This window comes from Alligator sinensis, unplaced genomic scaffold (assembly GCF_000455745.1).
Source record: "Alligator sinensis unplaced genomic scaffold, ASM45574v1 scaffold479_1, whole genome shotgun sequence".
NCBI lineage: Eukaryota > Metazoa > Chordata > Crocodylia > Alligatoridae > Alligator > Alligator sinensis.
In genome coordinates this window covers 186,798-207,637 of record NW_005842324.1, presented here as the reverse complement: position 1 = coordinate 207,637, position 20,840 = coordinate 186,798, and the positions used below count along the sequence as shown (strand labels likewise).

Here is a 20,840-nt window from a genome sequence, read left to right as displayed (position 1 = left end):
AAGAGTGTTTTATATTTACTTGTTAAAAAACACATAAGAATAGAATTTTCAATTATCAGAACCCAGCACAGACAAATGTTGAAATATTACCGCACGTGAGTTTTTCTTAGTTAACCACCCACTCTTCTCTGGACACAAGTGGGGGAAACTTCATTCTGAGATGATCGATTAGCAATCTTGGCTAATATCTTTAAGCAAGTCTGCACCAAGCAGAAAACTATGAACAACTAATACATTTTAAAGGGTTCAAACTATCAATATTAGTTGCACAGTCAGGTTTAAAAATATATTACCCAGCCAACTTGAAAACACAATTTCTTTGATCCTAAGACGACTTGGAAAATGCCTAAATTCTACTCATTCCCTTCCCTATTCTGAATAGTAGGGCATGATTTTCAAAAACTAATCAAGCCACACAAAACTTACTTTCCAAAAGCAAACATGAATGTAAAGTACATGTTAAGTGTACAGTTAAAAATAAAGCCAGGTCTTCAGAAGTCCATGTTCCCATAGCAACCAATATTTTATGATTGTGTATAAGAGCTATGAAATTAAACTATAAATTTAACAAGAAAAAGATGTACACAAACACTACCTTGGCAAGGTTATTAGCATGTTAGGGACCCTGGTGCACATGTTAATTTAATGGTGTGATGGGAATCTGATCCTGATTCGAAAACTGCACCTCCTGTCATGCCACACATTCATGGCAGACTATGCAATTTTGGGATCAGAGATCAGAGCCCAATTATACCATTACTACTTGCCAGTGCAGGGGGAGCCCAGAGGAGCCCCTGTACTTGCAAATTAACAGCCAGGTGCCTGCAGCCCCACAGGCAGGGACAATATTCAGGTGATGGTCAGCCCCAGCCTGGACAGCCCCAAGTCCAACTCCAGACCCGGAGCCTTCTGGGGACCGGAACCAACAATGAGCCAATTGCTGGCCCTAATCCTGGACAGTCCCAGGTCAAGTTTACTCAGAGCTGCCTGGGCAGGCAATCAGCTGATTGCCGATTCACCTGAGCTGCTGGGCACAGCATTTACACTCCCTAGAAGGGGAAGCACTTCAGCTACCTCCCACTTCCCCAAGGGCAGTGGGTTAAATTGAGCAGTGATTAAACTGATGCATCTGCTCTTCAATTTGTGGGGGAGAAGGGGCAGATTTAGACTTAGATGAGCCAGGAATAAAAAGAGTTCAGACAAGGAAACAAGGAACTTGTTTTTTAAATAACTATTTCAGCTCCCTGCATTTATATAAAGTTTGCATAGTTGAAACAAAAATCAGGAAATGGTTGTAGTAAACCCCCTCCATGCGTTATATTTATGCCACGATAAATATGCAGCATAAGTGGCAAGGGTGCTACACATGCACACAATTTAAGATAACATGGATGCCAGCCATAAAGATGTTCTAAATAATTTGCAGAACATTTTTATGACTGGTTTGCCATTTTATGGTGCCTTCAATTGGGAGTAGATGCACCAAATTAGCCAAATGGAAACAAATATATCCTGCTTCTATCCAGCCTTTGAAATCTATCTTCAGAATCATACTATTGCAGAAATAACTATTTATAGTCTTATTAGACCACTGCAGTTCCTTATAGCTAAGGTTACTACTTGAATAATAATTATATTAGCAAGAAGTGTGTGGTTACTCATTACATTTTCAAAACTTACCGTTGGAGAGATTGCAGTCGTCTCTCTTCTCGATCTCTGGCTAATCTTTCTTCCTCTTCACTTAGTCTATTAGAAAAAAGAAGGTCAGAGAAGGGAAGACAATTTTTTCAATGCTTGAAAATATGTGTGTTGGCCATTTCTTAAACTTGCTTCAAGAAAAGGCTTTAGTCTGCTCTAATGTACAGACTGCAGCTGTGCTAGACTTACAGTCTGTCCTGTGGGGCTGAAAGGAAAATGCTACCAATTTGTCAATCTAAAGTATTTTTGTTTTTGCAAGACTTGAATATTTATACTGTTATCAAATAAATGTTTTCCAGACCTCATACCTGAAGAAAATGCCAAAGGATCTTATTTTTCTCCTCTTCACCTCTGACATAATCAATTGCAACTCTTTTGAGATCTAGATTTAGTGAATGGGTGCTTTCGCCATATTTCTCCAGGTGTTATTTATCTCACAAAACTGAACGTACCATTTGGAGATGTGATAAACTTTGTAAATATTCATATCAAACATCTGCTAATTGAAACTTGGAGACTTATAGTACCAGATATGCGCACATTCAGCAGCATTTAAGTGAAGCAACAGTGACACCCAGTGGCTAAGACAGAGTAATTATACCATGTCACACAATGTGTTAATGGAGGTGAGATGCACAGACACCAAATGTGGCAGTCTGAATTTAACTGTTCATTTAGGGGCATTCAACTTGCAAATCACAAGTTCAACAAATGTTTACACCTACTATTCCTAAAAACAACACACACAAATACTAAATTTGATTACAGGGAATTATGTACTTGTTAATGTAAGTTTGAGCCTAATTTTCCACTCTACTGTTTGTGTGGGCCTGTCACATTAACAGAAGAGAAAAAAAGAAGCAAAAAGTAATCTTTAATGGCAAGTGGGACAGTTTGGTTTTATCCAATACAAGTTCAGTCCCTTTCATGAAATAAAATTTTCTTTTTTTCCCATTTAAGTATTCTGTATTTGGAACGGCTATGGTAGGTGAAATCTATCATACAACAAAAACCTCAAACCTGTTTTGCAAAACTGTTTTATCAAAGATACTGGCAGAAACAACATAAGTGTCTCACTTGACAATTTCACTCCAAAATATATAAAAACCAAAAAGCTTCTAAATCTCACTCTAAGACCACCATACCTAGTATTATTGACTACTATCACTTCTACTGTTATTACTAAAAAGCATTCCTTTTTTTCTACTTCAAACTACTTTGAAGGAAGTGGCTTGAAGGAAGTTTTCTACTTCAAACCCCTCATAAGTCAACTAATCTAGAATTAAACATTGCACTTTAGAAGTAATTTAGCAGACTGACCAAGTTCATTTGACATGTGGCATTCGTTTACCAAATCTTTACAATTGAAGAAAACCATGAAGAGAGCTAGACTGCAAGTGCAGCAAGTGCCAGACAGGTCCATCAGCTGAAAAAGTAGGAGAACCTAGGAGTTCTAGGTATCTGCACCAGGAAAAGAACTTGAGGAACACCAGTAGAATAGGGATTAGAGTTCCTAAGTTGCTTTCTGGATTCAAGCTGATGGTGCTCCTCTATCTTTTAAGCCTGTCAAATTCCATGGCATTGAAAGCTTGTCATATTCTTTCCCCACCTTGGTTTGGATTGGCAGTACAGAGCAGCACTGACACCTCCTCAAAATAAGACCTCACTTGAGATACTGAAAAAGCAATCCCCAGAGATTTTCATGCTCTAAGGTAGGGTCCTCTGGAGCCAAGGGACACAGATGCAGGGCACATAAAGCCTTCTTTCTCCAAAAAGTTTAAAGCCTCAGTGCCTGGCAGTATAGACCTAAAATGCTAAAGCCCTACACCGACAGTTTCAGTGTGGTAATTCAGTTTCCACCAGGCAGAACATGCAGGTGTGCTCTGCAAACACAAAAAAAACTACATAATTCAGATCTACTTCCTGGAAGTAGAAACAGACCATATTTCACTAGCTTGGGAACTAGCACCAAGAAAATTATGCAACAGCACAAATTCAGTAACAGCTCAAAACAGTTGAAACCAAAGCAATGCACATGAATTATTTGGTGTACAAAACCATGGAATCTGCTGCACGTGTAGAAAGTAGGTCCCTTATTTCTCTTGATAGCTCTAGGGATAGGAACAGACCTAACTGAGATTGACTGCTCTTTTACCCTCAGTTTCAAAGATTCAGAACAGTTGTGAAGTCCCAATAAACAATGCTTTCTGGGTTTCCCCACTGTGAATATAAACTGGGTTTAAAAAAAAAAAAAAAAAAAAAGCAAGGACATATAAATAGGATTAAAACAATTTAGATACCGCTTCCTTACTGAATCTTAGGGACATCTGCTTGAGACCAAGTTGGTTAGGCGTTCTCACAAACTTTTTCCTAAAGGTATTGTTTTACAGCTAGACTAGCCAAGAAATAGCCTTGAAGAAAAGAAAATACCACCTCCTTGAATAGGTGATTTCTTAAGAGATTCTACCGCCTGCCTGCTACGAGACTTTGGAGCAGAATCAGATGTCTGAGTATTAAATGCTATGAACAATGCCGCCCAATGATATGATTTTGTTTTTCATGCTGACCCATTTTTGCTGTGGCAAGAGCTGACATTGGCAGGTTACTTGTTCCATTACCTCTAGACTCTAAATATTTATTTCTTATTCAAAGACATTTCACTGGCACCTTTAAAAAAAAGAATCAAGTATTATCTGAAGAAATAGATATTGAATACTGTACTTTCTAAGAAAAATACTTAATGCATCAATGCGAGCAATTCTACTTCCACTGTCATACTACTTGTAACTAAATACTTAACACTCTATTTTAAGTAAGATGGTCTTAAATGTGATCCTAGAACTGTTACAAGTACATCATACCAGCTAATCCACTTTACACATTTAAATATCAAAATGTACTTGTAAAATTGTACTTTGGATTTAAAGCTTAAATGTTTTAAGTTCTGCCAAACCTTTAATTATTAATCCAAGCTTGCATTTCATAGAAGTGTACTGTAATTCATACTAGTTTAAGTTTCAAGATACTTCAGCTGGATGTGTACCTATATTAAAGAATGATTTCCAGGGCACAGACTTTTGTTGTATAATATACAGAGCTCATTCTAGTATTGGGAATGGTGTAAGTCAGTGGTTCTCAACATTTTTAGATTTGGGTTACCCCTGCTGAGAATCACTTTTGTGCTGCTTCAGCTTACACATGTGGTTCTCAACCAGGGTCTTGCCATCAACACCACAGCCAGGTACAACTGCCTTGCACACCTTGTGCAGAAACAAATAAGCCTAAAGCCAGTAGAATCACCTGGCCTCATTGAACCCTTTTAAGGTCCTGATCCCAGGTCCACCAGCTTCACATGCCTCTGTTTCCAGGAGGAACATGGGGCGATGGCAGGATTGGGTGCTCCTGCCTCCTTTAGACGAATCTGAGGTGCCTGGGGCAGTTTCTCCTTGCCACCACAATGGTGGTGCCTGTGCTGCACCCACAAAAGGATCTTGCATAACCCAGTTAAGAACCACCAGATGGTTTCCTGCAAAACCAAGCATTCTCCTGTGTTGGTAGCCTGTTTTTGTGTTGGTTGATTTTTTTCAATTAACTTACATTTTAAACTTCAGATGACAGTCATTTAAAATAAGTGAAGGATGTTGCAATGCTATCAATCTTCAGATACTAAAGCAGCTATACCATAAATTTGTTTCCCCAATTGCAAATGAATAATACTAAATCAAAATGTTAATGCACAGCTAAACAAAAGAATATTAGTCTGGAATTTATCTAATAGATATGACATTGTTTGATGAAATAAATATTAAAGTTTTAAAAATATTTAAATTTCACTTAAGTTTTTGGAAAAAAAATCTGGGTAACAACCAAATTAATATAATGTATTAATATAACTAATAACCTTTTCCATGTTATGTTATTATCGGAAGGATACAGAAGACTATTTTCTCTCTCTCTTTTTTCCTTTTTTTTTTTTTAATCTTCCAGACTGAGTTGTACTCAGACTATTAGGGAATATGAATTATCACAATAACCAAAGTTAATGGGGGAGGGGGAAAAAAAACTACTTACCCCCGAGTAGACTTTCTGCAGTAGCAGCAGTAACAGCAGCAAGCAATTATGGACACTAGGATGAGTCCTGCTATTACGGCTATGGCGATGATAAGGGCCTCAAAGTTTACTGTAAAGTGAACATTTAAACAATTTAGAAGACTTTAACATTCACCATGTTTTCTTGCATATAACACCCTCCTTCCCCCAAAATAACACACAACCTATTTTTGAAAGCTCTCAAGAAGGAATAATAATTAAAAAAAAATCTTACCATGAAGTATGGGTAAGTGCTAGAGATCTGGGGTCTCTGGGGCTGGGGGCCACATGGAGCAGTGGAGCCCGATCTGGCACACCAGTGCTGTGTGTTGGGTCTGACCCTACGCATTGGCTCTGGGGCTGCATGCCAAGTCCAGGACCGCACACTGGCTCTAGAGCCATGTGTTGGTGTAGATCTGGAGTGTCAGGTCTGGTTGTGGACCAATGCTGTATGCCATCCCAATTCAACATGAAGTTGGGGACAGGAAGCTCCCCACAGATTTAGAAATGTGGTGAAGCAGGTGGAATAGAGGGAGAGAGTGGTGGCAGCCTTAATTGCCATACCTCCCATAGCCAGTGTGCAGCAATTAAAGCTGCCAACAATCTGCTCCCTCTGCCAAATTTCTGGACATGTGGAGAGCCCTTTTTTCTCCTATATAAAACAAACCCCAATTTTTCCCAGCTGGCTTGTGGGAAAAGGTACAGGTTATGTGTGAGAAGATAGTATTATTTCTCCAGCTTCTCGATAACAACTTTTTTCTTCCCTGACTAAACATTTTAGTGATTTTCAAATCTCACCTTTTGTTTCTGAGCACCACATTCTCTCCAGCATTAGTAGACTTTAGTTAAAAGATCAGTATTTTATACAGTTTCAAATAAGAACTCTACTACTATTAGCGATACACCAGAATAAGAAAAGTGCTCCTCTCCCTCTCCTATATCTAGTATATACCATGAAGTTTGGCTAAGAGCTGCAGACCTGTGGTGATAAAGCATGTGGCCATGACCAACTTACTTTGCCCATGTGGAAACACTTCCATGAAGGACAAGAACCCTCAGTCAATATATAACAGACAGCAAGATGCCAAAGCAAACGCTGCACTGCAGGCATGACTGACGGTTATACCAGACAGGGTAGAACAAGGACACAATAAAACACCACCAGTCAGCATAGTGATCACAGCTCGCTAGCTGCCAAACCATGGCTGAGCTATTTGTAGGCATCACAGAAAGAAAACAACAAGGTGAGATTTGAAGAATATAGTCTGGGGGATGCTACAGAGATAGTCTTCCATGCACTGAGGTTCCAGTTTGACCTCAGTAACTTGTGTTTGTTAAAGGCATATTTTAGCCTAAGGCATCTAGTCTTGACTTAAAGATATCAATAGATGGAGAATCCACTACTTTCCTTGACAGGTCACAAGATCATCTAGTCCAGTCCCCTGCTCAAGGCAGGGTAGTTTGGTCAAACACCTAAATCACTTTATTTAAAAAAATTGTAAAGTCAAGATTAATATTTGTATCTATGAATCATTATGAAGATCCCATGATAGCATTGTCTTTAATTTTCTTTTGATTTTCTGTAGTTTTACTACACAAGTAATACTACAGTAATGTTATGGCCATTAATGTAGCCAAACCACCTGAACTTTGCCCTGCGGTAACACTATACAAGGAGAAAAAAACTTGGATACAAGTCAGATCTAATGTGTGTCTACAAAAATCAGTTTCGCACAACAATAAAACAACTAAAATGCCTTAATTAGTGACAATACTGCACAGTGACTATGGAGAGTGTAAGTGAGGTTGCCTGAATTACTTAACTGTAAAATTCTGTACCTCAGTATATTTTAAATTTCTTATAAGTGTAACCTTAACTCTTCATTTCTTGTTTTATAACACAAGTGGAGGGGAAGGGGGAAGCAACCTTTTGGACAGGATTGCTACAAATTTGTCCTGCACGCTCCCCGAGTGTCAAGGGCCCTAACAGACAGCCCAGGCAGGACTAATTGTTTAATTGGCCAAACGAGTCTGAGGCTCTAACTGGCTGCCCCACCCCAGGTGATGAACCAGAGGGTCACTGTTACGGCCTCTGGTTCAGCTGCTGAGGATAGCAATCTCCACATGTCAGTCCACCTGTTGCAGAAAACTGCAGGCCAGCTATCGTTCTGTCTAAAAGTCCACATTGGTAAACCTCCAGGGATCTCATGCTCTCTGGTTTTCTGGCTTCTGACCCTACTTACTAGGGCTGCATGAAATTTCACCAGCTGTTTCATTTCGACGCTGTTTTGAGCTCAAGACAGTAAAATCAAAACAAAACCAAGGGCTTCGAAACAGCTTCATAACAAAGCAAGGGCAGTTGACACATTTTAAAAGTTTTGAAAAGTTTCACATTTCAAAGCTCAAGCTAGGCTTGCCTGCAGGAAAACAGAAAGTAAGGAGAAGGAGGGGGAAGAGAAGGGAAGCAGAGGGAAGGACTGCTCTCATTGACTATGTAGCTGGCCAGTAACTGTGATCCTTCCCTGAGGTCCCTTTCAATCCCACTGCTCTGGGAGAGGGATGGAGAAACAGCATAAAAGGCAGCATTGTTTTAACTGGCCTGCTTCCTGTCACCCATGTCACGAGTTTTGCTTGTCAGCAGCCTGAGGTACAGTTTCCCAGAAACCCCTGCACCTATCTCCTTGAAACTTAGCAGGCAGGCTTCATGGCCTCAGCAGTGGCTACCATCCCTGAATGTTTCATCCAAATCAGGCAAGAAATGACGAAGTTATAGGCAGTTTCATGCTTCCCCATTATAGCCTATGGGTGAAACGCCAAAACAGTGTTGAAACAGTAAAACACTTGACAAAACAAAATGGAACAGTGGTTTCAAAACAAAACTCTAAATGAAAAACTGTCCCTTCGAAATGTCGAAACGGAACTCAAAATGAAACTGTGCTGTTTCACCCAGCCCTACTACTTAGTTCTGCCACTGGACTCTGGCTTTTGAGACTTGGTCCCTGACCCCAGAACTCTGACTTGGCCTGTGTCTTCAATTCTGCCTCTGGATTCTGGTAACTCAGGCTCCAGCTCCTTCTCACCTGTGGGACTCTTGGTCCCCCAGTTCCTGTCTCTCACCCTCCTCTAGTGGCCTAACCCCTTTTCACCGCCTGATCTTTCTGCATCCTTTCCCATCTGATACTCTGCTGCCTGTCCCCTCCCCAATCTGCCACATGCCCAACAGAGAGGCTGCCCGTGACACTTGTGTAGAATACATGCCACAGGCTAGCCACCCTGTTTTATAATTTTTGGCTTTGGACAGTTACAATACCCATGTAATCCATATTAACATTAATTTATCATTATGGGCTCTACAATTTAGCTCAATTTTAAAAGTTTTTTTCATCCTGGACTACATACATAAATATCCTAGGGAATACATCCAAGGGACTAAAGATTATAGCTTTCATTCATGCTTATTCTTGTAACAGATAGTTATATTTTAAATCTTTGAGTAAACTTCTATAGTAAACTTACTGATTTTTCAGCACTGGAAAAATCTTTCATCATTCAATATTTCCACTTCCCTTTCTATTTCCAAGTCAGATACTGAGTTGAAATACTATGCAACTATATTATATTCCTTATTCTTATGATGCTCCAAAATATTTTCTCGCACAATTCAGAAACTGAATAAAGTGTGTCATAAAACATACCACACACTATCTTGCAACTTCCTGTGAAGCACCAAAGAGCCAAATTGTGCGTTAAACCAACTACGCAGAAATTTTTCTCAACAGAATAAAACAGAATAATACCTGCAGTTTTCTGTCTCTCCCACCTATTTTATTTGCTTATTATTCATGGAAAAAATACAAACTATTTCAAACTGATATTTCTTTCACTTTCTCCTTTTCTTCACCATTGGCCAATAATTTATCAGCATGTGAGGTTCCAGATAGTTTTATCTGGAACCAATTTGTTCCCCATCTTTCCACCATTATGCTGCTGAACATGCAACCAGTGAAATGCATTTTCAGTGTTCATGTTCATTTTTGGTTCAGTGCTGCTGAAAATAAGTGGTGCTGCTTCATTTAATTTGCGGCAGAGAGAAATAACAGTATCCTGCTCATGGGGCAATTAGTTCCCTCCTGTATCTGAAGGGGACAAACTCAATGAGATCATATATCCGTACGGCACACTGCAGTGGGGAATTTGTAAAAAACTCCCAGGGAAATGCGTCTTTTGGCAATTGTTTTTTTGCTGAAAAAGGTATGCCACCATGAAGTTTTCCTCTTGTGTTTAAGCTACAGCTAATTTTAAAATGCAGATGCTAGCTAAAATAATTACAAACATCTTCCATAGTAAAAAAATATGAAAGAAGTAACATGTCTTTCCAGTACACCATTTTGTGTAAGAAACTAACAGTGAACATCAGACAGTTGTGTAGGTGTTTGCACATCTAACATGATATGCAAGATAAACCCAGAGAAGGTATATTATAAATTCCAAATAGGAATCTATACATCTATACTATAGATTCCAAATGGGAACCTAAAGTACCAAAAACATTCTGATATTGTAGTCATTGTAACAGAAGAAATGTTCTACTATTTTTCCACAGTTAAAAAAAACAAGCGAAAGCTAAGAGCTGGCATTTTCTGAGGGAAGCCTAAAGTATAAAAAGGTTGTGAACATAGGCCATGAAGAGATCTACTAAATTAATAAATCCAGTCCCTTCATATTACAGAAACTACATCACTTCCATAAGCTCATCAAGCTTTGCATTAAAAGGGAAGTTTTCTTTTGCTCCCATTATTCTTATGGAAAGGCTGATCCAGGCTCTAATTGTTTTTATGGTTATAAATCTTCCCGTTTCAAGACTCAATCAGCTCTTCTGCCTCCTTTGTGTTTATGTATTTATAAAGTATTTATATATCGGATTTGTTAATACAGACTATTTAAAATGATATTCTTTGTATGAGACATCTGAATCAATAAAGCTGTTTGTTAGTCAATATGATTTCAGACTGTAATAAGAATATATTAATATTAAAGAATGATTTATCACATATCCTTAATAAAAGTGAAATTATACCTACACCAGCAAACTCCCCACCGAGCAGCTGAGAGATGACACAGCGAAGAGGATGGAAGAATACTCCTTACAGGGTAGTCCATACAAGTGTTGTGTGTGTAACACCAAAGGCACTGGGCAAAAATAAAGAATACAGAAATATTATACCTACTTACCATATAGCTAATTGTAAATGAAGACCCCCAATACCATTGAGTTTTATGGAGATAATATGCTCTCTTCTTCATAGAACTGCAGCACTTACTCCAAGTACAGCACAATTTTAATAATTTCAGTGAAAAGTAGTTTTTTTAGATAAAGTTTAGTACCCTGTATTGAGGTTTTGCCCAAAATGATTTTAATCTTTAAATTACCGTATTTTAATCTTGAAAACCTTCAAACCAAACATACAGCTAAAACTCACTGAAATCCTGTGCAGCAGCCTTATAACATGTTATGAATAATGTATAAAAAATATTTATATTATACTACATATATTATATGTACATTATAATTATTGTATTAGTATGTGGGTTTTTTGGTTTTTTTTTTTTTAACTATTATTCAAAACCATTTAAAGTTACTTCTTCAGATAATGTAGAAATCAGCTACAGAGATTTCCCCAATTATCTGTTCTTTTACTGTTCTTTATAGACATGAGGCTACAGGCTACCATTAACAAAAATGTATTCTTTAAAAATGGTCACAACCTCCCATTTGATCCCAAAGACACAGCAAGCCAACCAGTTGTTAAGATGATTGATTCCTGACAAAATGGGGGGCACTATCTTTCCTAAGGGCAACTTTGTCATTTTTTTACCACTGGAAACAATCAAGATGATGGTCAATCTACAAGAGGACGTCATTGAAATTACTGGTAGAACACAGCCACTCTGAACAAGGGCAGTGAATCACAAACACCTGTCTTGAAACATTCACCTTTCTCTGCTGGAAAGGGAACTTACCATCAGGACGAGTAACAACAAAAATGATGTTTATTTTTCAAAAACATTTAGCAACTATCCACTACATTAGATGCATTAAATAGGAAGGACAAATAGGGAATACTAGCGGGCTGTGTACAACAGAAAGGGGGTAGTAGAAAGCAGGAATGGAAAATGAAATATGCACAACCAGGAGAACAAAGAAGTCAGGAAGACAGCCAGGATGTGGACTGCTTTGTGCTATTCCATGATATGGTAAAGTAGCTAGAGCATTATCTGGTGAATTTGGACCTCAAGAGGAAATGAAAATAAGATTAATATACTTTTCATATGGCAACAGGTCATCTGGATTTTTCTTAGTTTGTGTATTTAAAATTTTACTAGTTTCAAAACAGATGCTTGCTAAATAAGAACCCCATCCTATTCAACTGAGGGTTTAGTACAAGTTTAACAATTTAAGGGTAAATATAGCAGGAGAATGGTCTAATAATCCCAACAACAAACCAATGACATTCAAAACAAACATAAACAAACAGATCATTGAACCTTATTAAGTAATGGAAAAGCACAGTTACAAATTGTTTTAATTTAGTCATGTAATACCATAAACAAAGAGAAAAAAATAACATCATTTTTTTTAAACTGTTTCATCTGGGTTACATGCTACCTGGACAAAGCAGTTACTTTGTTGCCCTAACTACATTTGCAGTTAGGGCAACACTAAAGCACTCCTTAAAGCACTGGAAGCCAACCTTTTTGGCAGGTGTGCAAAGTAGCTGTGCACCCTCCGTGAGTGCCACTGCAGTCCCCTTCCCAATCTGCTGATCCCTGCTCTGTGATTCCTGCCTAATCTGCTGCTCTGTTTCCTACTTCCTGCCCTACCTGCCACTGTGCTACATGTCCCTTCTCTGGTCTGTCCCAAGCCATACACAAAGGCTGCAGCGATGCTTGGGGCCACCCATGCTTTAAACATTTGACTCTCATTTTAAATTTAATCAGAAGTCTGAATTTCCAGGGTTTGCTATAATTACAACTCTGTTAAGGTATTAACATACCCTCTCCTTCATTCCAATTCATCTTAGCTTTTATTTAGGAAAATAACACTAATTTTAATTCAGAATCCCTTTACTACTCAACTGAACTAGTGCAGAAATAAACCTAGACATTTTAATAGCAGGCATTTCTAGATACATTTTAAAAGACATAGGCTAGGAAGAAATTTCACGCTTAAACTAATGATGCAACTGAAGCACCATGAAAATAGCTTTTAGAAGCAACTATCTAGTTTTAAACAATATATTATTTGGTTCCCTTCACAGCAGAAAGCCTCATGTAGAATATCTGCATTAACTAGATAATGATTTTCTCAGCGGTGTTGAAAGAGAAAAAGACAATATACTGATTTTAGCAGTTCGTAATCTGTGTGTGACTGCTTCAAAGAACCTTTTTTTAATAACAGGTATTTTACCAACTAAGCAGGCAGAATAACCTAATTTTCTTCCAAATAAATATCCTTACAGAATCAATTTTAACTGAAGATGTTAGAGAAATCAGTCAACAAAATAAGCATCACTACTTATGCAGACAGAACTGTCTAATATAGGGAACAGTCAGGCTAGTATAAGCTTGCCTGATAACGAGAGCTACTGCTAAACTACTGGTGACTAAGTAACAGCACAGAAAGGTCAACTACACCACTTTCCTCAAGTTTGCTCATGTAACTACAAATGCATACAGCCACACAGGAAGAAGCAGATCTGGCATCTGATCAGTCCATGGGTTAAAAGGAAAGAAAACATCTTCCAGTAATTCATTTTTGATGACAAACCAGGAACTGCTTTATTGTGTTCCTCTTAATTAGATAATAAGCTAACCAAACTGTTAATATAGGGCCTCAAATTCACAACAGACTGCAACCAAAAGTTGAAAATATTTTGCTTTGTTTAGGTAGCAATCACATACTATGGCCCTCATTGAATTTTAAGACCCAAATTTAAACTGTGATCTAGTACCAGACCCTGTGGGTTCCCACCGAAATTAATGAGAAATTGTGGTCCTATTTGGATAATAAACACTCATAATTATTATAGATGATAATAAATCTAAGCTTCCTGACTGCAAAATGCTACTTTACTTGTAATTAAAGTTACAGCATACATAAAGCTACTATCTCTGTCACACAGATAATTATAATCACTATTAAAAAAAAAAAATCACCCGACAATTAATTAGAGCCAATTTGCTTCCCTCCCTCCACCCAAAATTGATTTTAGTAATAAGCTTCAAAGACTAAATTCTGAACAAAATAAATCATGATGGGAATAGTTAAGAGTGAGAATTTACAAAACCAATTTCTCTGAACAAATACCCAATTGACAGACCTAAATATAGAATGTCAAATAGTAGCTTTCTTTTTGTTATCTATTGTTTTAGAACTTCTTGTTCCAGTCACCATCAACCACTACGCTTATGAATAGGGAGAATGGAAGCCTCTATTTCACGTCATCTACAGCCAACAATTTTACAGACAGTATGACATGGGTATTCTTCTACCTCAACAGTGAAAAAGAAGTTATTTTTAATGATCTTATGCTTTTATATTGTGCATATAAATTCTAGTAGTAACCTATCTTTGTATTTTATGTCCACGTACATGCAAATTAGCTAAATCAAATCTATACTTGTCTCTTCAAGGTCAGCAAGATGACATTGCTGCATCTCACTGAATCATCCATCATTCCATCATCAAAGCAAATCTGTGTGTTGTCAATGGTTTGACATATTCTGAACGTAGCTTGCCTATATTTTTCCTGGTGTCTTCAGCACCCTTCCCCCAAGGATTTATTCCCTTCTCAGTGTGAGTGCATAACTCATTGGTGTTGATGAAAGTTGTGTGCAAGTATCATCAGAAATACACCTATCAACATGCCAGTTTGTTAGTGCTTACAAGCTACAGCTACACTATGAAAGCTGCCTGTAGAGGCAAGTCAGTGATAATGAATTCATCAGCATTCACTAGCTCATCTTTGGCAACTCATATCTACTTTCTCATGTTTTAAAGATGATGAGCACCTTTATTTATTGTTGTGCTCACTTAGGTAGGTAGCAGAATGTAGTAACACACAGTGAGCGACTACTAACACAGCAAAAACCAGCATATTTCATCTTGCTTTAAAATTTGTCATTTTGAGCACTAGACAAACTTCTATAGTGGTACAGGAAAAAAACAGAGGATTATTAGTTTTATTAAAAAGAGACCAAAAATGACTGATCTATCCTGGCACTCGGTTTTCAGGGTGAATAAAAATCAATTATTTTTAAAAAAATGTAAATCATATTTATTTAATCACCTTTTAAAAAAACAAAACAGGTTTTTTATTTAATCATATTTTTTAATTTTTAAGATGCTTTAAAAAAATAAACCCATATAGTTTTAAATTTAAGATATGTTAAAGATCAAAGATATCACGGAATAGGGATTATAACTTCTAATGATATAGTATGAGGCAATACTGCTAGATAAAGTGTATGAGAAAGAAATTGAAGAGTGCGCAAAAAGTCTAGAGGAAGAAATTGTTAACCTGAGTCTTGATAGGTGGAGCAATGTCCACAACGATCCAGTAATATGTGCTTGTTTGACAACAAAAGAAGGGACTGTCTACCTTACAGAAACAATTGATACATCAGGAAATGCACACACAATGGAATACTTACAAGCAGCAGCAGTAAAAGCTATAACAAACTGAAAACAATTCAGATGTCTAGTACACAGCTGTCACAGACAATGCTGCAAATGTATCAAAGAGAAGAAATCTAGAAGACAAGACAGCCCCAACCTTTGTTGCACCTCTTAGCCAAAGACTTCAGTGCTCCGGAAATAAAGGCCAATGTTGTTGAAATTGCAAAATACTTCCGTAACAACCACTTTGCAGCAGTTGCTCTGAGGAGAGCAGGAGCAACCAAACTAACAATCCCACAAGATGTGCGGTGGAATTCAGAAGTGGACTGTTTTGAGCAATGTATTGAGAACTGGCCTAATCTGAAAGCAATTTGTGAGCAAAACTGTGACAAAATAGATGAAGCTGTCAGCCAAAGTTCTCAACACTGGGCTAAAGAGAAATGTAGAATGTATGCTGCTATCCTGCAACCTATTTCTGTAGCCTTAAACAAAATGCAAGGAAATTGCTTGTATTGCTGATGCTGTTGAAATTTGGAAGGAACCAAGTGAGACCTTGAAAAGAGAAATACACAGTGACAGAGTTAAATTATAGGTATTTTAAAAATGAATGGATCAAGCACTACCTCCAGCTCATTTTCTTTCCAATAGTCTCAATACATGATACCAGGATCAATACTTAACTGCTGAAGAAGAGGAGTTGACTATGACATGGGCATCCAGCAATCATCCCTCCATAATACCAACTACAATAAATTCCAGGGCTAAGGGTAAACCATTCAAGAAATACAGTAAAAGCTCTGGGAATGGGGGATGCCAGATAACAAAATATGCTGGCTGAGTGGCCCCAGCTGCTGCTTCTCCCACTGTGTCTGGGGCATCCCACCGCCCCTCCCACCGCATTGCTGCCCCTCCTGCAGGCCCCATGGGACAGGGAGGCAGGCCCCACACAGCCCATTATGCCCCTGGGCCATGGGGGCTCAGCAGAGCAGGCTGCTTTGCCCTGGGCCGTGGGGGCTCGGAGAAACTGGAATTGCCACGGTGAGCACTTCCGGTTTCACTTTTCCTTACAAGCCAGCATGCCGGTTAACAGAGCATGCCAGCTTGTAAGGTGCCAGTTACCAGACAGTTTACTGTATATGTTTGCTGATGAGGTTTTAAAGAAAGTCACACCAGTAAACTGGAGGAAGTTACTTAAGCACCTGAATCCATCAGAGACTACTGAAGTGATAATCCAGCTTTTAAACAGCAGTAGCCCCTTCTGAAGGTATAGAAAAAGTATTTTCTTCCTTTGGATTAATTCATTCTAAATTGAGAAATTGGTTGGGAACTGAGAAAAACAGGAATGCTTGCCCTTTCGGTTTTAGTATATGAATTAAATGGGCTGGATGAATGGACTGGAAGGTGGACAGAAAACTGGCTGGAACATCAGGCTCAGAGAGTAGTAATCAATGGCTCAATGTCTACTTGGCAGTGGCTCAATGTCTAGCTGGCAGTATCACATGTGGAGTGCCCCAAGGGTCAGTTCTGGGGCTGGTTTTGTTCAATGTCTTCATCAATGACCTGGAAGATGGCATAGAGTACACCCTCAGCAAGTCTGCAGATGACACCAAGTGGGGGGACTAGTAGATATGCTAGGGAATAGGACTAGGATTCAGAGTGACCTAGACAAATTGGAGGGTTGATCCAAAAGGAATCTAAAGAGGTTTAACAAGGACAAGTGCAAAGTCCTGCACCTAGGATGGAACAATCCCATCCCCACTACAGGCTGGGGCTGACTGGCTGGGCAGCAACTCTGCAGAAAGGACCTGGGGGTTACAGTGAACCATAAACTGAATAAGAGGCAGCAGTATGCCCTTGTTGCCAAGAAGGTTAATGGCATACTGGGCTCCATTGGTAGGTGTGCTGTCAGCAGGTCACGGGAAGTGATTAATCTTCTGTATTCAGTGCTGATAAGGCCACATCTGGAGTACTGCGTTCAGTTTTGGGCCCCCCCACTACAAAAAGGATGTGGACAAATTGGAGAGAACATAACGGAGAGCAACAAAAACGGTGAGGGAGCTGGGACACAACTTCTGAAGAAAGACTGACAGAACTGATCTTATTTAGTCTTGAGAAGAGGAGATGGCAGAACAAGGAGCAACGGTCTCAAGTTGCAGCAAGGGAAGTTTAAGTTAGATATTAGGAAGAATTTTCTCACTAGGAGGGTAGTAAAACACTGAAACAGTGGTAGAAGCTCCAGCCTTGGGGGGGTTTCAAAACCTGGATAGACAAAGCTTTGGCTGGGATAATCTATTTGGGGATGGCCCTGCTGTGAGCTGGGGGTTGGACTAGATAACCTTTGAGGTCCCTTCCAACCCTAACTTTCTATGATTCTAAATAGGAAAAGGAAGGTGAAGCCTGAGTTAACCCAGTATTTTAAGTTTCTCATGTTGACCTGGCTAAAATAATCTATTTGATTTTTGTTAAAAACACATTTCACATAACTAAAATAGTTAAAAATTCAAAAATATATATTGCTTGTTTTGTAAAAAATAATTATACCTGTTTGTTGTTGAAGAAAAATATCCAAAATACATAAGCTTGTTTTAGTTAAATAAAACAATTTAAATGTCATATTTCAGTTCTCTGATGTAGCTGCAAAATTAATCTGAAAAAATATCAAAATAAATCATTGCTTTAAAATATACAGGATGTACCTTCTAGAAATTAAACCTACATCTATCTAAGTTGTGAATAATATGTATTTAGGCTATATCAAACAACAAGAATTCATTTTTTGCAGAAAACAATGAATGAATAAATCAAGGCTTCCTGACTAATGATTTAAATCATGGTTTAAATCAATTTGATTTAAACCAAATCTCCCATGTCAGTTGTTAGGAATGGTATCTTTGAATAGCTACCATTTGAAAACATACTTCTTTCATGTTTCTGAACCATCATGGCTTCAGCACCACTCGTCCAATATACAATTCCTAATTTCCATTAGCTGCATAAACACAGAGCCCTTTCTAAAGATTTGCATTGTTTCACACATTCCTTTCCACTCTCTTTTAGCCCATCCTGCGTAGTCACTATTTTATTGTAAATATGACATTTCAATACTATCTTGCTACATGTAATCACCACCAGAGTCTCTCTCCAAAAAGGATGCTAAAACTTACCGAAACATTTCTTAGACATTCTTCACAGGATTTGTTGGAGAAATCAGAGCATGCTACAAAAAAAGAAAATATATTAGTATGATATTGCAATTTTTACAAGTGTCAAATACTGTAACTTATCAGTATACCTTGAAAACATTTCAATTACTGTATATACCACCTCACTTGTGGTATGTATATACACATACACACAGAATGTATTTTAAATCAACATTTGTTACAATTTTACTGAAATAAAAGCTAAAAAAAATACTAAACACTCATCTATCTCCACACTGTTGGGGGGGAGGGGGGGAGTTAAGTGCATGCTTAGCTTTAATTTGAAAAGAAAGCTCTTTGAAAGAATTACTTTCTCCAAACCAATATGGAAGAATTATTCATTGGATATTGAGACTGTCTATATCTCTTAGCAATTCTAAAGCTTTACTTCCATTTAGATTAAATTCTGAGTTCTGCAGCTTTGGAAGCAGAACCCTAGCAAAACTTAACCATGATTTTTGTTTATAAATTTGCCTCTTTCCATAAGAAGTCTTAAGTATTCTTTTTTAAGAAGTTTAGAAACACAAAACCTATTAATGGGACTCAATCAAATGGGGAATGGGATAAAAGGACCAAAACAACATTTTCTGAAGATGGGAGACCAAACTGGTCAGCAAAAAACACAACAGCAATTGTTAAAGGAAGATTTTAAAAGCCTAAAATTACACTTACAAAAATTCATCACCATGAAGTTCAAAAAGCTGATTAATTCAGTAGCCGATCATAGATTTGTAATAATTTATTTTAAATAGATAACTTTTTCCATAACCAACAGTCATTCACAGTAAAATGAAGCAATCAAAAAAACACTAGATACAACTATGTAAAGATAAGCAAAACAAAAATGGTGCAAGAAACTTGGGTGATTTCCCCATCAGCCTTCCTGTTCCATAAGATACAGCAATAAACTAAGGACTGGGGCCTAAGTAACATAATCAATCAATACTACCTTAGATTTATAATGATAAAGAGCACCCAGACAAAACTCATGTCACGCATGAAAGCACATAACCAAACTGTGCATGTTACCCACCATTTCTTACAAAGCAGCAGTTTTCAACAGCTACCAAGCAACCTATTATTTACAATGATAGGAAAAAAACTAGAATTCTCTTTTAACTTGGGTCACAGCTGACTAAAAAAATATTTACTTAATGTTGTTACAGCATTAAGTTGTAACATTATTATTATGACTGAACAACCTGCAAAACAGTAATACCTACTCCTTTTCTGCATCATTTTAGTTTGCTCACTTTAAGTTTATACCACCTGGCTCAGGTTCATTTTTACTACTTGTGAATGTTGAAACAGCACTCCCCGTTTGCACTGGTCTTTCAACCAATCAATGCAAGTAGAAATAAATATTTGTAAGGAAATTCAAATGTCACTGGACTTCCTAGAAATTATTTTTTAAATACTATTGATATATACAGCTTGAATTGACAGCATTCCTCCAATACTTCACAAGATTAAGGTCTTGTCTTCGGGTGAGATATAGGGGGAAGAGGAAGGAACGTGCTTTGTATTTTCAGTGCCAAGGAGCCCTGGTTCCCAACCCCACTCCTTTTTGTGCTGAGCTAGCACAGCTACGAAGTGAAAGAGCTGCCTTGCCCCAAGCAGAGCTAAAACAGTAAAACCTGTGCATGTAGAAAAGCAGCGAGGAGCTTTATGGTTAAGATGCATTTTTTAATGGGAGAGGCAAGGATATCCTTTATTGGACCAACAGCATAGCTGGGATAGTTAGACAAGCTTTCAAACGCAAAACACTCTTCCTAGTTTTGCGGTGCATCGGGTTGACGGCAGTTTTACGAAGAGTTTAGTTCCACAGTGCCCAACATTTTCCTACCTGGGGCCAGATGGATGGTGCTCAGTCCAGGTGTGGGCTGGGTCCATTGTGCACGGCGGGGAGGGAGGGTCTGGCCGCGTGGGGAGGTCGGGGGAAGCCCAGCTCTGACTGGGCCCGGAGGGGCGGGGCGGGAACGGGGTCATGGCACGACTACAACCCGGGTGTGGGGGGCATGGCTCAGCGCTGAACTGGGGATGTGGCCTGGCCCCAATCCAGCCCTGCAGGTGCGGGCTGCGGAGGGGCCGAGTCGCGGGCACAAGGCGGCGCCCCTCGGCCAGGAACACCCCCACCCCGCTCCGGTGGACACATTCGCGGGCCCCCCCCC

At 38.6% G+C, this 20,840-nt stretch overlaps 1 protein-coding gene across 1 annotated transcript in view; it reads right to left on the bottom strand.

The window, feature by feature from the left end:
• LOC102371053 (pituitary tumor-transforming gene 1 protein-interacting protein-like) overlaps nt 1-20,536 on the bottom strand; it is a 44,343-nt gene extending 23,807 nt beyond the window's left edge. The window contains exons 1-5 of the mRNA XM_025210004.1: nt 20,516-20,536; nt 18,631-18,683; nt 10,869-10,977; nt 5,770-5,878; nt 1,681-1,746 (exon numbers count right to left, since the gene is read on the bottom strand). Coding sequence (XP_025065789.1) covers nt 1,681-1,746; nt 5,770-5,878; nt 10,869-10,947 — 254 coding nt within the window. The 5' untranslated portion in view covers nt 10,948-10,977; nt 18,631-18,683; nt 20,516-20,536. The remainder of the gene's footprint in view (nt 1-1,680; nt 1,747-5,769; nt 5,879-10,868; nt 10,978-18,630; nt 18,684-20,515) is intronic.
• Between the last annotated feature and the right edge of the window lie 304 nt (nt 20,537-20,840).